At 34.8% G+C, this 20,198-nt stretch overlaps 1 protein-coding gene across 1 annotated transcript in view; it reads left to right on the top strand.

Annotated features, from left to right (window-relative positions):
- Positions 1-20,198, top strand: part of ADAM9 (ADAM metallopeptidase domain 9) — a 110,239-nt gene that overhangs the window by 44,130 nt on the left and 45,911 nt on the right. The window contains exons 11-14 of the mRNA XM_027865196.1: positions 3,026-3,159; positions 6,908-7,079; positions 11,838-11,930; positions 12,555-12,750. Of these exons, the coding sequence (XP_027720997.1) occupies positions 3,026-3,159; positions 6,908-7,079; positions 11,838-11,930; positions 12,555-12,750 (595 nt within the window). The remainder of the gene's footprint in view (positions 1-3,025; positions 3,160-6,907; positions 7,080-11,837; positions 11,931-12,554; positions 12,751-20,198) is intronic.

The following is a 20,198-nucleotide window of genomic DNA, read 5'->3' as shown; positions in this document are numbered from 1 at the left end:
TTATTATTTTAAGAAATCTCCATTTATTCCTATGCTCTCTAGTGTTTTTATTATGAATGGGTGTTATATTTTGTCAAAGACTTTTTCCGCATCTATTGAATCATGATTTCTATGGGTTTTGTTGTTGATACGGTTAATTATTCTGATAGTTTTCCTAATATTGAACTAGCCCTGCATTCCTCACATAAATCTCAGTTGGTCATAGTGTATGATCCTTGTGATATATTGCTATAATCTTCTTGCTAGTATTTTGTTTAAAATTTTTTTAATCAGTTTTCATTAGGGAAATTAATCTATAGTTTTCTTTCTTTGTTTTGGCTCTTCCTGGTTTGGATATCAGCATCATATTTGTATCATAAAAGGAATTTCATAGGGCTCTTTCTTTACCTATTTTTCCAAATAATTTATATAGTATTGGGATTAATTGTTCTTAAAATGTTTCTTAGAATTCACTTGTGAACCCATTTGGCCCTGTGATTTTTTTCTTAGGGAGTTCATTGATGGTTTGTTCAATTTCTTTTTCTAAGATAGGGTTATTTATTCTATTTCTTCTTTCATTATTCTGGGCAGTTTATACTTTTGCAAATATTCATCTATTTCAGTGCTTCTTAAGCTTTTTTCCACTGGTGACCCCTTCAGGGACCCACAGTTTAAAAAACACTGATCTATTTCACTTAAATCATCAGATTTATTGACGTAATTGAGTAAAACAGTTCCCAGTAATTGCTTTAATTTCCTCTTCATTGGTGGTGAATTCACCCCTTTCATTTTTGATACTAGTAATTTGATTTTTTTCTTTCCTTTTTAAAACCATATTAACCAATGGTTTATCTATTTTATTGATATTTTTTCATAAAACCAGATTCTAGTTTTATTTGTTAGTTCAGTGGTTTTCTTTCATTTTTATTACTCTTCCTCTTGATTTTCAGGATTCCCAATTGATATTTAATTGAGGATTTTTAATTTGTTCTTTTTCTAGGTTTTTTTAGTTGCATGCCCAGTTCATTGATTTGCCCTTTTTTATTTCATTAAGCATTCAGAGATTATTGAGTGTATAGAGATATAAATTTTCCCTTGAGTACTGCTTTGGCTGCATCCTATAAGTTTTGGTATGTTGCCTTATTGTTATTCTCTTTAATGAAATTATTTCTATGATTTGTTCTTTGACTCACTTATTCTTTAGGATTAGATTATTTTGTTTCTATTGAATTTTTAATATATCTTTCCACTGCTCTTTAATGAATGTAATTTTTATTGCATTGTGATCTTAAGTGGATGCCTTTAATATTTCTACTTTTTTTGCATTTGGTTGTGTGATTTTGATACCCTAATACATGGTCAGTTTTCATTTAGGTGCTATGTACTGCTGAGAAAAAGGTACATTCCTTTCTATTCCCATTCACTTTTCTCCAGAGGTCTATCATATCTAATTTTTCTAAAATTTTATTTGTCTCCTTAACGCCATGTTTATTTTTTGGTTAGATTTATCTAGTTCTGAAGGAAAGTTGAGGTCATCCATTAATATAATTTTCTTATCTTTTTCCTCCTGTAACTCATTTAATAACTTCTTTAAAAAGTTAGGTACTATACCTTTTGGTGCATATATGTTTAGTATTGATATTTCTTCATTGTCTATTGTACCTTTTAGCAAGATATGATTTCCTTCCTTATCTCTTTTAATTAGATCTATTTTTGTTTTTACTTTGTCTGAGATCACTATTGCTACTCCTGCTTTTTTTTACTTAAACTATATCATAATAGATTCCTCTTTAGCCCCTTATGTTTACTATGTGTGTGTGTTTGTCTGCTTCAAATGTGTTTTCTTGGAAACAACATATTGTAGGATTCTGGTTTTTAATCCATTCTGCTATTCACTTCTATTTTATGAGTTTATTTCACTGAGTGTATTATGAGTTTATTTCATTCACATTTACAGTTATGATAACTGTATTTCCCACCCTCCTATTTTTCCTGTTTCTCCTTCTCTTTGTCTTTCACCTGTCTGTCTTACATGTTTTACTTCTGACCATTGCTCCCCCAGATCTGCCCTCCCTTTTATGAGTTCTCCCTCCTCCTGTTCTCTATTCCCCATCCCTTTATGCTTTCCTGTAAGGTAAGATAGATTTCTTTATCCAACTGTTTTTATGTTATTCTTTCTTTGAGCCAATTCTGATGAGAGTAAAGGTCAAGCATATCTGCCAACTCCTCCCTCCCACTTCCCCCTCTACTGTTCTTTTGTGCTCCTTTTATGTGTGATAATTTACCCCATTATATCTCTTCTTTCCCTCTTCTCCCAGTGCAGTCTTATTTTTCACCCTTTAATTTTTCTTTTTTTTGGATATTATCTCATTATAGTCAACTTATACTTGCACCCTCTGTCTATGTATACTCTTTCTAATTACTCTAATAGTGACAAGGTTCTTAAGAGTTACAAGTATCAGCTTCCTATGTAGGAATATAAACAATTTAACCCTACTGAGTCTCTTATGTTTTCTCTTTCCTGTTTACCTTTTAATGCTTCTCTTGAGATCAAAATTTTTTTTGTTCATCTCTGATTTTTTAATTAGGAATCCTTGCAAGTCTTTTATTTCATTAAGTGTCCATTTCCCCTGGAAGGATTATACTGTTTTACTAGGCAGGTGATTCTTGGTTGTAATCTTAGCTCTTTTGCCTTCCAATAAAGATTGTGATTGAAATATGCTAATACTTGGGTATTCTTTTGAACTATCCCTTTTAAAAAATAGATGAAGTTACAATGTCATCAGTCCGTGAAAACTGAGACTATCACTTTGTTTCTCAGAAGCTATTTAAAATTTCCCCCATCAGTTGCTATTTAAAAATCCTTGCATTTAAATTCATATATTGCTGATATCTTGAACATGCAGGTCCAAAAGGCATTCATGTAAATGCTGGTTTATATTCTGCCCTTAGTAGAATACCTTATTAAAACTGAGTGAAATTCTTTTTGTTGAGCAAATAATTTTGAGAAATAGCACTCCCTAATCACCTTCCTCCTTTTGTATAGTTTGGACAAATCAGCGTGGAGACCTTTGCATCCATCGTTGCTCATGAGTTGGGACATAACTTGGGAATGAACCATGATGATGGGAGAAACTGCAGTTGTGGAGCAAAGAGCTGCATCATGAATTCAGGAGCATCGTGAGTCAAATGTTTTCTTCCTTGGCCTTGGAATAAATAGTAAAATAGAGAAATGATCCTCAAACTTGAATGAATGAGTTTCCATCATGTTATTTTAGAAGTTAAATATCACAAAGAAGCTATTAATTTATGAAATAAAAATATAAACGTATTAAAAACTTGAATAGTAACTTACATTTATGTAATGCTTTAATGCTTGTAAAACTTTAAAAAAGACCTTTTCTCATAACAATTGTGTGGTAGGCAGTACAAAGACTGCAACATGGAAAACAATGAACTTTGAAGTCAGGAGACTAGCTGAGTCTCAACTCTTCACCTTTTTGGTTTAATAGCTTTAATTCATTCTTTGGGTCTCAGTTTCCACACCTGTTAAAAAAAAAAAAAAAAAAGGTTGGACATGATAATCTCTAAAGGCACTTCCAGCTCTGAATCCTATGATTACTTTTTTCCAGATTTGTAAAATGAGGCTCAGATAGATTTATATGGCTTCATTTAGTTATACAGTCAGTATGTGTCACAACCAGAATTTGAACTTCTCAGTCTTCTAAGTCCAAATCCAGTGCTCTACTGTATCTTTCTGTTTTTGCCAGAAGCTAACACCTGTAGACCACTTGGAGGATGCTCCCAGACCATGTGACTCTATAAACACATTTTGAAAACTGTTCTTTGTTGTTGTGAAAACTACTGACAGAGATTAGAGAAACAAACTACTTCCCTTTCCTCCCTCCCACCTTTTTGAGGGGTTTGGAGATAACCAAACACAAATTAAAACAATGACAACAGAAGCATTCAACTGTATTTGTTTCATAGTTGTCTGTTGACTTGAAGACATTGTGGTGCGGTAGAGCACGGGGATAGGTATTTGGAAACCTGGATTTAGCCTTGATTTTGCCGTCAAATAATGTATAAAAGACCTTGCCCAAGACATGTAGTCTTTGTGCCTCAGTTTCCTAATCTGTAAAAATAAGATAGGTTAGAATTTTAAAATTATTAACCTTTTTGTATTAAGGAAGTGATCTTCCTAAAGTGCAGGTTTGACCATATCACCTACCTACTAAATAAACTCCAGTGATTCCCTGTTATCTCCAGGATCAAATATAAAATCCTCTGTCTGGTGTTTAGAGCCTGTCATAACTTGCCCCTCCCCACCTACCTTTCCAGTCTTCTTACATCTTAGACTCTAGTGCCATGTACTCTGACATGACACCAACCTCCTTGTTGTTCCTCTAACAAGATAGCTCCCATTTCTCAATTGCACATATTTTCACTGGCTATTCCATGTGCCTGGAATGCTCTCCCTCCTAATCTCCGCCTCCTGTCTTTCCAGTTTTCCTTCAAGCCTCAATTTAAATACCACCTTCTACAGGAAGCTTTTCCCGATAAAAGAATTCTTAATTCTCTTAACTTGCTTCTGTTGATCATCTTCCATTTATCCTGTATGTAACTTTTGTTTGCAGTTATTTGTATGTTGTCTTTATCGTTAGATTGTGAGCTTCTCAAGGGCAGGGACCGTCTTTTACTTTACTTTGTATCCCGGTGCTTAGCAAAGTGCCTGGCACTTAAATGTTTATTGACTGACTAATTGACATGAATATCTGGGCTTTATTGTAATTTCTGTGAACATGGTTAGTAATAATTGTGAAAACTTAGGGGAGAGAATTATGCATAAGAGATGATGGAGGTGGCATTTCCATCAAAGGGGTGGGATTAGAAGTGAAAACATATGACTATTCTGCCATACTTTGGTATGAATCTATGAACTTATTGATATCTGTATTTACTTTAGTAGTGTACGTCTCAACCTATACATACTGCATATTCAACTCTTATCCAGGCTTTCTTGTAAATCCTCCACAAGATATCCAACAAATATCCTGCTCCTGATTTCTTGACGTTTTGTGGACACTAATGGAATATACGGCCTATCCTTCAGTTTTCCTGTACTACACCTGTCTGGCCCACCTCCTTTTACATTTACATCACTCTAATGATATGGCATTCCTCCTTTTTAGTTCTCCTCTGGTAATATGTTGAGACTTATTCATGTTTTGGGGACAGTTAGATGTCTCAGTGGATGGAACATTGAGTCTACAGTCAGGAAGACATCTTCCTGAGTTCAAATCTGGCCATATACACTTAGTATATATGTGACCCTGGGCTAGTCACTTAACCTCTGTTTGCCTCAGTACATGGGATAAGGAAATGGTAAACCACTCCAGTATCTTTGCGAAGAAAATCCCATGGACAGTGTAGTCTGTGGGGTCACGAAGAGTCAGACATGTCTGAATGACTGAACAACAACCACAAACTTCTATTCATCATATACCTTGTAATTGTTATCTATAGTTTTAATTATTCAGAGGCTGTGATATTCCATGACCCTTGATTCAATGAGAAATTTGGAGTAATTAAAAATATTGCACATTTTCCCAAAGACAATCCAGCCCATTCTCTTCCTGTTCAATTTTAAACTCAGTTCGTTGTGCATTTACAGTGTCTGGATAAGATATATGCTAATTAACTATGGATTGGTGACTTAAGTATGTATGTACAATAAACATTAAGCACCTGCTATGTGTCAGGCACTTTGCTAAGCAGTGGGGATACAGAAAGACACAGTCAGTCCTTGCACTCAAGAATATATAGATCTATATCTAGATAGAGATATACACACACATATGTTATATATGTTGGACTCTGGTATATTGGGGGTGTTATACAGATGCTATTATCTGCATATATTAGGTATTTGTAATCAAGAAAATATAGATGTTAAGAGCTGTTTATGTTAGACTGTTTATAGCCAAGAAAATAGGACTTTAGAACCAGTTACAAAGAGCTCTGTGTGATTTGGAGGTTGACATTTAGCTATTAGATTTGAAGAATATGTTTTGAAGAATACAGTGAAATTATAGAGGCAGTATAACATACTGGGGAAGAAAAACCCAAGGATTTGGAAGGAGATTTCCTGGGTTCTTGTCCTGATTTTGTCACTTATGGCTTCCCCTTTGGCAAGTCACTTTTTCTGAGTCTCACCTTCTCATCTGCAAACTGGGTAGTTGTACTTGTTCTGTGCTATGAAGGGGCAGGTTGGTGGCGCACTGAGTTTAGAATCAAGAAGATCATCTTCCTGACTTCAAGTCTGGCCTCAGACAATTACTAGCTGTGTGACCCTGGACAAGTCACTTCACCCTGTTTGCCTTGGTTTCCTCATCTGTAAAATGAGCTAGAGAAGGAAATGGCAAACCACTCCAGCATCTTTGCCAAGAAAACCCCAAAATGGGATGTAAAAGAATTGGGCGCTACCAAAATGACTAAACAACAGTAACAGCCGTGCTATGAGGAAAACGTTTTAATTTTAACGGAATGCTGTAGGTGAAATGCTTTGTAAACCTTAAAGCATTTTATAAATGTGAGCTTCATTTACTATGTTGTAGTAAAGGATATCTATTGCAAATGCTTCTCATGATCAAACAAGAAAATGGACATAAAATGTTTTGCAAACCGTAAAGCACTACTGTATAAATGTGAGTTATCATCATTGTGGTGGTATATACACTGTTAGAGAAGAGGATCTTTGTGTATTAGTTTTAAAAATGTTTTATTTTTTTCCAAATAAATATGAATTCTTGCAAGTACTTTCTGTTTTATGATGCAATATGAAAAATTTATTTTCACTCTTTTGGTTTAGTTAAATTTTCAGGCTTGCAAAATAACATAAAAACTTTCCTCCTTGTATTTCTTTTAGAGGTTCCAGAAACTTTAGTAGCTGCAGTGCAGATGACTTTGAGAATTTAACATTAAATAAAGGAGGAACCTGTCTACTTAATATTCCAAAACCTGATGAAGCATACAGTGCCCCTTACTGTGGTAATAAAATAATAGATCTTGGGGAAGAATGTGACTGTGGGTCTCCAAAGGTCAGTAATTATTATGACAGTTTTTGAATTCTGCTTTTTTTAATCATTCATTTTGAACTTAAATACATAAAGACAAAAAAAGAAACATTTTCATGTACACAGCACAACATAAGAAGAGGATTCACTATAAAACCATGAATTTTCATTTCACACTGTTTACTTTTTTTGAAAAACTATATGTTAAGTACCATATGTTATTTTTAAAGCTACTCAGCTTTCTATGTTTCCTTTTAAATTTTCTTTTATTCTCTGTTGTGCACTTTTAATATCCCCCCTTCCCCGCCCTAGAGATGGCCACCATTAGACACAAATGTCTCTGTGTGTGCGAGAAATCGTACTATACATACATACTTCTATTTATCAGTTCTTTCTCTGGAGGCAGATAGAATCTTTCTTGATAGGTCCTTTGTAGTTGATTTGAATATTTATAATACTCAAAATGACTTAGTTGTTCAAAATTGTTCTTAAAACAGTATTGCTGTTACTGGGTACAACGTTCTCTTGGTTCTGCTCGTTTTGCTCTTCATTATTTCATGCAAGTCTTTCCATGTTTTCCTAAAATCAATAAGCTCATCATTTCCTATAGCACAGTAACATTCCATCATGATCATATACCACAACTTGTTTAGCTCTTCTGCAGTTGCCAGACATCCCTGCAGTTTGCCGTTCTTTGACACCATAAAGAGAACTGCTTTAAATATATCTCAATATATAGGTTCCTTTCCTTTTTCCCTAATCAACTTGGGAAACAAAACTAGTAGTGGTATTACTAGGTCAAAGGTTATAAACAATTTAATAACTCTTTAGGCATAATTCCAGATTGCTTTCGAAATAGTTGGATTAATTCACAGTTCCACCAATATTGAATTAGCATCCCAGTTTTTTTCCATATCCCCTCCAACATTTGTCACTTTCCTCTTCTGTCATTTTAGTCAATCTAATAGATGTAAAATGGTATCTCAAGGTTGTTTTAATTTTCATTAACCAGTAATGTTATAGAGCATTTTTTCATATGATTATAAATTGTTTTGATTTCTTTATTGGTAAACTGCCTGTTCATATCCTTTGACCTTTATCAGTTGGGGAATGGCTTACATGTCCATATAGTTTTCACAAAGTTCTTTATATATTTGAGATACGAGACCTTTATCTGAGAAATTGTCTATAAATATTTTTTCCCAATTTTCTGCTTTCCTTCTGATCTTGGCTACATTGGTTTTGTTTGTACAAAACCTTTTTAATTTATTGTAATTAAAATCATCCATTTTATACATCACAATGCTCTCTAGCTCTTGTTTATTCATTAATTGTTCGCTTATCCATAAGTCTGATAGGAAATATGTTTTATGTTTTTCTAATTTTCTTGTGACATCTCCCTGTCATGTATCCATTTTGATCTTATCTTGGTAAATGGTAAACACTGGTCTATGCCTAATTTCTGCCAGACGACTTTTCGAACAATTTTTACCAAATAATGAATTCTTATTCCCAAAACTTAAGTCTTTACACTTGTCAAACACAAGGTTACTATAATCATTTGCTGCTGTGTATTTTAGGTCTACTCTGTTCCACTGATCTACCTTTCTGTTTCTTAGCCAGTACCAGATAGTTTTGATAATTACTGCCTTATGATATAGCTTAAGATCTGGAACTGCTAAATTTCCTTCCTTTACATTTTTTTTCATTAGTTTCTTTGATACTCTTGACCTTTTGTTCTTGTGAATGAGTTTTGTTATTATTTTTTCTAACTCAGTAAAATAATTTTTTGGTAATTTAATTGGGATGGCATTGGATAAATTTTGTTTAGGTAAAATTGTCATTCTTATTATATTGGCCCTGCTTACCCATGAACTATTAGTATTTCTCCAGTTATTTAAATATGATTTTATTTGTATAAAAAGTTTTTTATAATTTTGTTCATACAGTTCCTGAGTTTGTTTTGGTATACTCTGAGGTATTTTATACTGTCTAGAATTATTTTAAATGAAATATCTCTAACTATCTCTTCTTACAGGGTTATGTTGGTGATATGTAGGGGTGCTGATGATTTATGTGGGCTTTATATTCTGCTACTTTGCTAAAATCATAATTATTTCAGCTAACTTTTTAGTTGAGTCTTCAGAATTTTCCAAGTATATCATCATATCACTTGCAAAAAGAGATAATTTTATTACCTCATTGCCCATTCTGATTCTTTCAATTTCTTTTTCTTATTGCTATTGGTAGGATTTCTAATACGGTATTGAATAATGTTGGTAAAAATGAGCATTCTTATTTCATTTCTGAACTTACTGGGAAGGCTTCTAGCTTATCCCCATTACAAATAATACTTGTTGATAGTTTTAGGTAAATGCTTCCTATTAATTTAAGGAAAAATCCTTTTATACCTATACCTTCTAATGTTTTTTAATAGGAATGAGTGTTGTATTTTATCAACAGCTTTTTCTGCATCTATTGATATAATCAAAAGGTTTTTTTTTTTTTTACTTTTATTATTGATCTGTAGTTTTCTTTCTCTGTTTTTAGTCTTCCTGGTTTAGATAACAGTACCGTAGTTTTATAAAAGGAGTGTGGTAGGACCCCTTCTTTACCTATCAGTCCACATAATTTACTTATTGTTGGAATTAGTTGGTGTTCAAATGTTTGGTAGAATTCAGTTGTAAATGCAGTCCTGATGCTTTTTTTCTTAAGAAGCACATTTATAGCCTGTTCAAGTTCTTTTTCTTTTCTAAAATTCTGTTTCTAAAATAGATTTATTTAGTTATTTTTTTCTTCTTTGTTAATCAAGGCTGTTTATATTTTTGTAAATATTCTTCCATTTCACTTAAATTTTAAATTTATTGGTATATACTTAGGAAAAATAACTCCTTATAATTGCTTTGATTTTATCTTTGTTACTCTTATTCACCCCTTTCATTTTTAATACCAGTGACTTGGTTTTCTTCTCTCTTTTTCTTAATCATATTAACCCATTGTTTATCGATTTTTTTCATAAAACCAACTCCTAGTTTTATTTATTAATTAAGTGGTTTTCTTACACTCAGTTTTATTAATGTCACTTTTAAGTTTTAGGATTTCCAATAGTGTTTAGTTGAGGATTTTTAGTTTATTACTTTTCTAGTTTTTTTTTTAATTCCATATCCAGTTCATTGGTCTGCTCTTTCTGTAATTTATTGATATAGGCATTTAGAGATATAATTTTTCCTCTGATTACTGCTTTTGCTTTATCCCATAGGTTTTGATAAGTTGTTTCATTGTCATTCTCTCTAATGAAAATATTGATTGTTTCTGTGATTTGTTCTTTAACCCACTCCTTTTTTTTTTTTTTTAAGTGAGGCAGTCGGGGTTAAGTGACTTGCCCAAGGTCACACAGCTAGTACGTGTCAAGTGTTTGGTCTGAGGCCAGATTTGAACTCAGGTCCTCCTGACTTCAGGGCTGGTGCTGTATCCACTGCGCCATCTAGCTGCCCCTACCCAGTCCTTCTTTAAAATTAAATTGTTTAGTCTCCATTTGGTTTTTATTCTGTGTTTCCATGATCTCTTAATAAGAGACTATATTTAATAAATATGGTTTTTATTGCTTTGTGATCTGAAAGGTATGCATTTAATATTTCTGTTTTTCTACATTTAACTGTAGAATTTTTATGCCCAAATATGTGGTCAGTCTTTAAAAGGTACCATGTACCACTGAGAAAAAGGTGTATTCATTTCTATTCCCATTCAGTTCTCTCCAGATATCTATCATATTTAACTTATCTAAGATTTTATTCATCTCCCTAACTACTTTATCATTTATTTTTTTTTCTTAGATTTGTGTAATTCTGAGAGGGGAAAGTTAAAGCCCCTCACTGTTATTCCAGATATGACTTTTTATGCTTTTTGGGGGATAGAACATTTCATTTACTGTAGTTTTTCTTCGGATATCTTGACCATTATTCAATCTGGTGCAGTCTTCAAAAATTTGCTGGTTTCGATACGGGTGAACTAGGCAGCCTCTTAATTGATTTCTGAAGCCCGCCAGCCACTTTCCTCTTAAAGCCACCTTCCATAAGCTGCCAAAGTGACACTTCTAAAGCCTAAGTCTGACTATGCTACTCCTTGCCAAGAAGTGTCAGCGGCTTCCTATTGATCCTAAGATAAAATACAAAAAGAAAAAATTGGACAAAGGCATTTCTACCTGCTAAAGATGCAAATATCCTCAAAGGGGCAACCACATGTTAAACCATGAATGAGTTTCCTACCTCCTTTTCACATGAGATAACACCTGAGAACAGATGTGGAAGAGGAGGAAGTTGGGCCAGGGCATAGGAACTCATTCCCAAAGATGAGTCAAAAGCAAGATGAGGAATTTGGAGGAGTTCATTAAGAAGCTAGACATATAGAAAGGTCATAGGAAAGTCACTTTGAAGATACAGGGAAGCTGCAATCCATATGCAATAGGGATTAGCTACCGATGGGGGTTACTTTTGAGGAATTTGAAGATGTTTAGTACCAGTGGTGAAGCTGGTGATGCCCTGGTTATAGATACTAATATGACATTTGTGATTTTATGGTATTGTATGCCTGTAGAACATAAGTTAAATCCAAGTGGTTGGAAATAGTTTCTGTCCTAATGATATTTAATTTGGTCAGGTTAGGGGGATGAAAATTGGCATTTCAGTAAAGTATCTCTTTATTCTCTTCAAGATAGATATCAATAGTCAGTGTTGACACTGTTATCCTACCTCTTTACTGACAGCCAATTTATATCATCTACAGGAATGTGAATTGGACCCTTGCTGTGAGTCAAGTACTTGTAAACTTAAATCAGGTGCTGAATGTGCATATGGTGACTGTTGTAAAAACTGTCGGGTAAGGAAGCTTTCTTTGTTGAAAAATAAAAATATCAATCCTTTACCTTCTGAAACATCTAGTAAAGAAGTACTTATTTTGTTGGGTGATTAGGGAAGATGGCTTTATTGGGTTCTAATGTGTTGTATGTTTGTGGCATTGAAGAAAATTGTACCACTGCAAATGCCCTTGGTATATTTGATCAGTCATTCAACAAACATTTATTGAGTACCTAAAAACTGTGGTTCTAACTACTTTGAGGCCTCTTTTCAGCCACTTATACTGCAGAGGTGAAAGGGAACATATAGTATAGACTGACTGTTTTATATAGTTTTTTTATTTAATGAGTTGCTGTGATATGATAATTTATCACTTAGTTCCCAGGCTATATATTATGATAACTTTTACATACTGACCTAGGCTGGTCTTTGGTAAGTAGACTCAGTCTTCCACCAGGACTGTACATAAAATCTTTCCAACAAAGTAGATCTTCTCAGAATAGGTATTTCCCCAAGCATATCTAGGGTCACCTTTATGCCATGATGGAATGACTTTGTTGAGTTATTGCACAAGATGTGTCAAACTTTGGTTTACTTACTAAAATTGAGCGAATATTCTTGTTTGATTTGAGTTTTGTTTCTCCAGTTCCTTCCAGGAGGTACTCTATGCCGACAAAGTACCAATGAGTGTGATCTCCCAGAGTATTGCAATGGCTCATCTCAGTTCTGTCAGCTAGATGTTTATATTCAAAATGGACACCCATGCCACAACAATAAAGCTTACTGTTACAATGGCATGTGTCAATTTTATGATGCTCAGTGTCAAGTCATCTTTGGCTCAAGTAAGACTTAACTAGAAAATATTTCAAGTAGTATGATTTTTTAAAGATGTATTTAATTTGTCAAGCTAAAATAATTCTAATTTTAATTTCGTTAAATTCTGTGGTGTGAAGATGTATAATTCTCATATACTTGTGCTTATGCAATTCTTCTGTTGAAGTGTTATCATCATATGCTCAACTACCTAAGTTCCATAGTGATAAGCTCCATGGGAATCTGTATCTAGTTAGCAGTTCACGTAAGCCAAAAAATGCTCACTGCACTTCGGGAACTCACTAAACAGCCAGTCTTGGTATTCCTTTTACCAAGGCATTTTATGTAATGAAGACTGTAATGTTTGCTTTTATTTAAAAAGGTTGGATTTGTAAGACATGAGAGGTACTGTGGCATTGTGGGTAAAGAGCCAGTCTTGGAGTCAGGAAAACGTGGGTTTAAGTCCTCCCTCTGGCTCTGTTTGTTACCCTTGCAAAGTCACTTACCCTCTCACTTTCCCAGTCAACTTTAAGACAAAGGCTCTTAACCTGGCATTGGTGCATAGATTTCAGGGGTTTGTGAACTTGGATGGGGGAAAAAAATCACATCTTACTTAAATATAATTGATTTCCTTTGTTATTCCATGTATTTTGTTTTTAAGTATTTAAAAACAGTTCTGAGGGGTCCATAGGTCTCACCACGCTGCTCGAAGGGTCCATGGTGCACAAAAAGTTGAGAACATCTGGTTTAAGACTACAAGTTGCAGAACAATTTCTGGTCTTCATTGGCAGAAGGGTTTTCTCACTGGGAATTGTCTATAGCAATGAATTCACATGTCTATCAAATGCCAAATTGCAAGGCATAAATCTAGAGAATAATTAGTTCCTCACATGCAAATGGCAAGTAGTTTAGCTACTGTTAGACAGGTAATATTGCCTTTTAGGATAATAGAGTCATAACAGGTAAGCTAGTCCTTTCCATTTTTCTCAAGTATGAGAAGGTCTCTTTAAAGTCTGTTTAGACCTCAACGTGACTATTAATAGCCATTGATTGAGTTATGAATTTGGTAATTATTTAAAATTAGTTTATATTACAGCAGCATCTACATAAATTTGAAAATGAGCAATACATATATGTGTGAAGCATTATTTATTCACTTTATAGAAGCTATGGTTGCTTATTTATAGATTTGGATATATATTCTTAATCTTGTAATTACTCCATGGCGCACCAAGAATCCTGTACTCACTGGTTGGGAGACATTTGGTTGGGCCATCTCTGGTCACAGGTAATTCCTCAGAGTCAAAGATAACACCAGGGTTTTCAACACAGAAGAATGAGTGGAATGGATAGTTTGAAAAAAAAAAAAAAAGCAAATAGATCAGAGAAGTCATGCTGGAGGCCTTTGTGTTACAGTGAAAAGAGCATTCACCCTGGGATCAGAGGACCTGTGTTCAAATTCTGCTTCTTACCTTTACTACAAATCATATAACCTTCCTGGGACTCATTTTCCTTATTTGTCCGATGAGAGGGTTGGGATGACAGTAATGTCTGAGGACCCTTCCAGTTCTCGAGCTGTGATTCTATGATCTATAAAATCCTTTTCTGTAAACATCATCATGTTAAGAATAAAAGGGTGCATATTAATTAAACAGTATCTAGGTTTACATGTTAACTATAAGAGAGACTATTTGAAGCAAACTATAAAGAAATACTACTGTTAAGCACAGACTGATGTTATGTATTATTAAAGTTAATCCTGGTTTGTTAGTCTACTCTGGTTATTTTATGGGGTCAGAGACCTTCAGGTTGTAACCCTCAGGTTTTCCTAGCAACCTAGTTTTGATGGAAAACAGAAACTGTCAGAACTCATTATTGAATGTTCCTTCTAACTATGCAGTTTGCAAACCATCCAGTCCTGCTTGTCTTGTGCAACTCTTATCTATGTCCTAGAAGAATTTTGCCACAAAGGGTCCATCCAAAGTGCTAGAGGCCTTCTTCAGTTTTTTCTGACATCACAGGAGTAGGGTCCTAGTGGAATACTTTGTCTACTTGTCTTCTCTCATCATGTGACTGAATAGTCTACCTCTCTTGATCATATTACTTGATGACATGTTTTATTTCTGTTCTTTTTTTTTTTTGTTAGGCAATTGGGGTTAAGTGACTTGCCCAGGGTCACACAGCTAATAAATATTTCTGTTCTTTTTCAAAGTTTCTTACCTGTTACATGTTGTGGATTCATTTAAGAAAATTCCCTTTGTTTCGAGTCCTACCTGGAAGATTTTCATGGTACTTTTTTGGTTTTTCTCCATGAAATGAAGAAAAAATGGAATAAATTTTATTAAAACCCAAAATACAGTTACTCTTTGGAGACCTTCTAAGTAAAATTTGCAGCAAAATGAATTCTCATAGTTACCGTAATGTACATCTTCACCATACCTCTGAGATCCTTTTTTTTTTTCTTTCTTTTTTGGTGAGAAGAGCAAAGCTGTCACTTCTGGTTCTTCTACTCTCTTTCTATTTTCACTTCTCTTTTATGAAGATAAATTCCTAAAGAATTTGTGGCTGACCCGTATGAAGCTCAGTTAATAATAAGATATGACACAGAAAAATGGGGGTTGGGCACTGCTTTGACATGTCTGAATATTACTTTTTTGTAAATGCAATTTAAACTGCCTGTCTTTGCTGAAATGGGCCATCCTTTTTGAGCTTTCCCAGCTAGGATCAAGGAGCTTTACTTATACCCTCAGCATTTAGCCTGGAACTCTAGCTCTTGTTCTGGATCCTTATAGTCTCCATTGATGAGAGTTCACTGTAGCTTGGTGTGCCCCAAGGTTCCTCACAATGCACTCTAGCTATCTTCATGTCCTACTGCCTTGAATATTACTCCTCCTTTCCTTTCCACCTCTTGCTCTGGCAACATTAAGTAAATCAACACTGCCGTTCCTGGAAAGGATGTTTCAATCAATTGCCCTGTGATTCTACTTACCATCTTTTTTTCTTTTTTTTTTTTTTTAATTTTTCCAAATCAAAACATCGTTTCCCAGCCAACATTCCTCCCCTATATGTTATCTTCCTCTTGCCCTCTGTATTTGAATCCCAAGTGTTTAGTAAGCACTTAATAAATGCTTTTTAATTCTTCATTGAACTCTCTTCTCTACATCTCAAAACCCTTTGGCTTATGCTCCCTTATTCTTTCTTCCTAAAAGAGGAGAAATACCTGTGTCTGATGAAGAAATGGCTGTTCTTCTCACCAATCATTTACTCTTATCCTCAACACTACCTACTCTTTCCTGTTTCTCTGGCAGATTGCCCCCACAATCATTCTTCCAACCCCTACTTAGTAATTTTAAACCTGTCCTTAATATCTTACTCCTTGCTGCCCACAAACTCCCAAGTTTTCCCCATCCTTAAAAAACAAATCAAAAATCCCTCATTCAATCTTTCTATCTCATCAAGCAATGGTCCTATGTTACAGCTTCTCCTTTTCACAGTCACTCTCCTAGAAAAAGGTATATGCACTCATTGCCTCCACTTTCTCTTCTCTTAATCCTTTGTAAATCTGGCTTGTGACTTCATAAGTCAAGTGAAGTCACTAATGATCTCTTAATTGCCAAATCTCAGTTCTCATCCTTCTTGACTTCTCTGTAGCATTTGATATACTTGATTACTCTTTCCTCCCAGATACTTTTTTCTGAGTTTTTGTGGCACTCTCTTTTTGCTTCTCCTCTGACCTGGATGACCAGTCCTCAGGCTTTTTTGCTGGACTATCATTTGCATTTTTCCCTCTAACTGGATATACCCTGGGGATCTCTGGGAACTTTGGATCTTCTTTTCTCTACACTTTCTCTCTTGGCAATCCCATTGGCTCTCATGAGTTCAGTAATCATCTATGCAAGTGATTCCCATATCTAGGCAGCTAGGTGGTGCATTGCATAGAGTGTTGGGCCTGAAGTTAGGAAGACTCATCTTTCTGAGTTCGAATCTGACCTCAGACACTTACTAGCTGTGTAACCCTGAACAAACCCTGTTTGCCTTAGTTTTCTCATCTGTAAAATGAGCCGGAGAAAGAAATGGCAAACTACTATAGTATCTTTGCCAAGAAAACCCCAAATGGGGTCGCAGAGAGTTAGACACACCCATTGCTATATATTCAGCCTTTCTGTGTCTCCAGAGCTCCAGTCCAGCATCATCTGTGAAATATTTCAAACTGGATGCATCTCAAACACATCCTATCCAAAATCACTCATTATCTTTCCTCCCAAAAATACTGCTATTCTAGACAATCCCTATTGGGGGTACCACCATCTTTTCAGGGACCTATGTTTATAATCTCAGTGTCTTCCTTGCTCCTTCACTCCCACTCTCATTCTCTTCACACCACCTTTGTGCAGAAGCCATGCTGGGCATTAGGGGAATAACAAAAGATGAAATAAAATAGCAGGCCTTATTCTTGTGAAGCACACATTTTGTACAAAATGTGAGACATAGCTCAAATTAATATCATGCAAAATGACCTATAAAGGTTTAAGAGAAGCACAAAGTAAGTGCAATTTGGGGCCTTAGGGAAGGGGCTGGTTATAAGGCATACCACTTTTGTAGAAGGCAGTTGTGCAAGTTTCATTCAGTTCAACAAACATTTGTTAAATGTTTGTTATGCAAGGTACCATGATAATCTCTGCAAATATAAAAATAAAAATTGACAGTCCCTACACTTACGGAGGGGATCTAGGTGACACGGTAGATAGAGTTCTGAGCCTGGAGTCAGGAAGACTCATTCTCCTGATTTTAAATCCAGGATCAGACAGTTACTAGGTGTGTGACCCTAGGCAAGTCACTTAACCCTGTTTGCCTTAGTTTCCTCATCTTTAAAGTGAGCTGAAAAAGGAAGTGGTAAACCACTCCAGTATCTTTGCCAGGAAAACCCCAAATGTGCAGTCATGAAGATTTGGATGTGACTGAAAAACAACTGAACAACACTTAAGGAATTAACAGTCAGCTTAGGGAAGAACAAACCTATACACAAATTTAGTGTGATACAAGCTACAATGGCATGTGGACAAAATACTTATAAAAATTCTGAAGAGGAAAAGACATTTTAGGCTGGAAGGAGTCAGGAAAGCCTTCATGGGGGAGAGAAGGAACTTTGTCAGGCCATGAAGGAAAAGAGGGACTTAAAAAAGTAGGAGTGTGGTGGTACAATCACCAGATGCAGGGTTCTGTTCTGTTTTTTTTTTTAATTAATTTATTTTTAAAATTAATTTATTTTGAATTATCAACAATCACTTCCATAAGTTTTGAGTTTTAAATTTTTCTCCTCCCTCCCTCCTCACCTCCCTCCCCAAGACAGTGCGCAATCTGATATAGGCTATACATATACATCCCTATTAAACATATTTTCACATTAGGGATGTTGTAATTAAGAACTGGAACCAATAGGAGGAACCACCAGGAAGAGGAAACAAAATACAACAGAAGAAAAAAAATAGTAAACAGTATGCTTCTATCTGCATTCAAACTCCATAGTTCTTTCTCTGGATGTGGATAGCATTTTTCATCATGAGGCCTTTGGAGATGTCTTAGATCCTTGGATTGCTGAGAAGGGCTAAGTTTATCAATATTAGTCATCGCACAGCTTGGCTGTTACTGTGTACAATGTTCTCCTGGTTCTGCTCACTTCTCTCAGCATCAGAAAATACAAGTCTTTCCAGGTTTTTCTGAAGTCAGCCTGTTCATCATTTCTTATAGCACAACAGTATTCCATTACATTCATGTACCACCACTTGTTCAACCATTCCCCAATTGATGGGCATCTTCTCAATTTCCAGTTCTTGGCCACCACAAAAAGAGCTGTTATCAATATTTTTGTACATGTGGGTCCTTTTCCCATTTGTATGATCTCTTTGGGATACAACCCTAGAAGTGTTATTACAGGGTCAAAGGGTATGCACATTTTTATAGCCATTTGGGCATAGTTCCAAATGACTCTCCAAAATGATTGGATCATTTCACAACTCCACCAACAATGCATTAGTGTTCCAATTTTCCCACATCTTCTCCAACATTTATCATTTTCTTGTTTTGTCATGTTAGCCAGTCTGATAGGTGTGATCTGGTACCTCAGAGTTGTTTTGATTTGCATTTCTCTAATCAACAGTGATTTAGAGCATTTTTTCATATGACTGTAAATGGCTTTAATTTCTTCATCTGAGAACTGCCTGTTCATATCCTTTGACCATTTATCAAATTGGGGAATGATTTGTATTCTTATAAGTTTGACTTAATTCTCTATATAGTTTAGCAATGAGGCCCTTATCAGAGAGACTGGTTGTAAAAATTATTTCCCAATTTTCTACTTTTCTTCTCATCTTGGTTGCATTGGCTTTGTTTGTGCAAAAGCTTTTCAATTTAATATAATCAAAGTTATCCATTTTGCATTTCATAATGTTCTCTATCTCTTGTTTGGTCATGAATTCTTCTGTTCTCCATAAATCTGATAGGTAAACTATTCCTTGCTCTCCCATTTTGCTGATAGTATCAGCCTTTATATCTAAATCATGAACCCATTTTGACTTTATTTTGGTATATGATGTGAGATTTTGATCTGTGCCTAGTTTCTGCCATACTCTTTTCCAGTTTTCCCAGCAGTTTTTGTCAAAGAGTGAGTTCTTATCCCAGAAGCTGGAGTCTTTGGGTTTATCAAATAGTAGATTAGTATAGTCATTGACTACTGTGTTTTGCATACCTAATCTATTCCACTGATCCACCACTCTATTTCTTAGCCAGTACCAAGTAGTTTTGATGATTGCTGCTTTATAATACAATGTAAGATCTGGAACGGCTCTAACCTTTAAAAGTTTGATAGAATTCTCCTGTGAATTCATCAGGACCAGGACTTTTTTTCCCCTTTGGTAGTTCCTTTACAAATAGATCCATTTCCTTTTCTGAGACTGGTTTTTTTAAGATCTCTATCTTGTCTTATAATAGTTTGGATATTTTATATTTTTGAAAGTATTCTCCTATTTCTTTTGTGTTTTTGGTTTTGTTAGCAGCATATATTCTGATGATAATTTTTAAAAATTTCTTCTGGTTTTATTGTAGTTTTACTTTGTTCATTTGTGGTTTTATTGACTGTGTTTTTCAGATCTCTTCTTTTTAATCAGATTAGCTAAGGGTTTATTAATTTAATTCGTCTTTTCAAAGAACTGATTTTTAGTTTTATTTATCATTTCTTTGGTTTTATTTCCGATTTATCTGTTCCCCCTCTAATTTTTTAACATCTTCTCTTCTGTGCTTATTTTAGGTTTGTTTATTTGTTGGCTTTCTAATTTTTTAAAAGCATATTTAGTTAACTAACCTTTTTTTTTAAAATTATCTTGTTAATGTATGTTTGTAAGGATGCAAGTTTTCCCATGAGGACTACTTTAGCTGCATCCCAGAAATTTTAGTATGTTGTTTTATCTTTGATCCACTCATT

Source organism: Vombatus ursinus, unplaced genomic scaffold (assembly GCF_900497805.2).
Source record: "Vombatus ursinus unplaced genomic scaffold, bare-nosed wombat genome assembly UNPS02014778.1, whole genome shotgun sequence".
NCBI lineage: Eukaryota > Metazoa > Chordata > Mammalia > Diprotodontia > Vombatidae > Vombatus > Vombatus ursinus.
The sequence above is the reverse complement of the archived record's forward strand: the minus strand, read 5'-3'. Positions and strand labels throughout refer to the sequence as shown.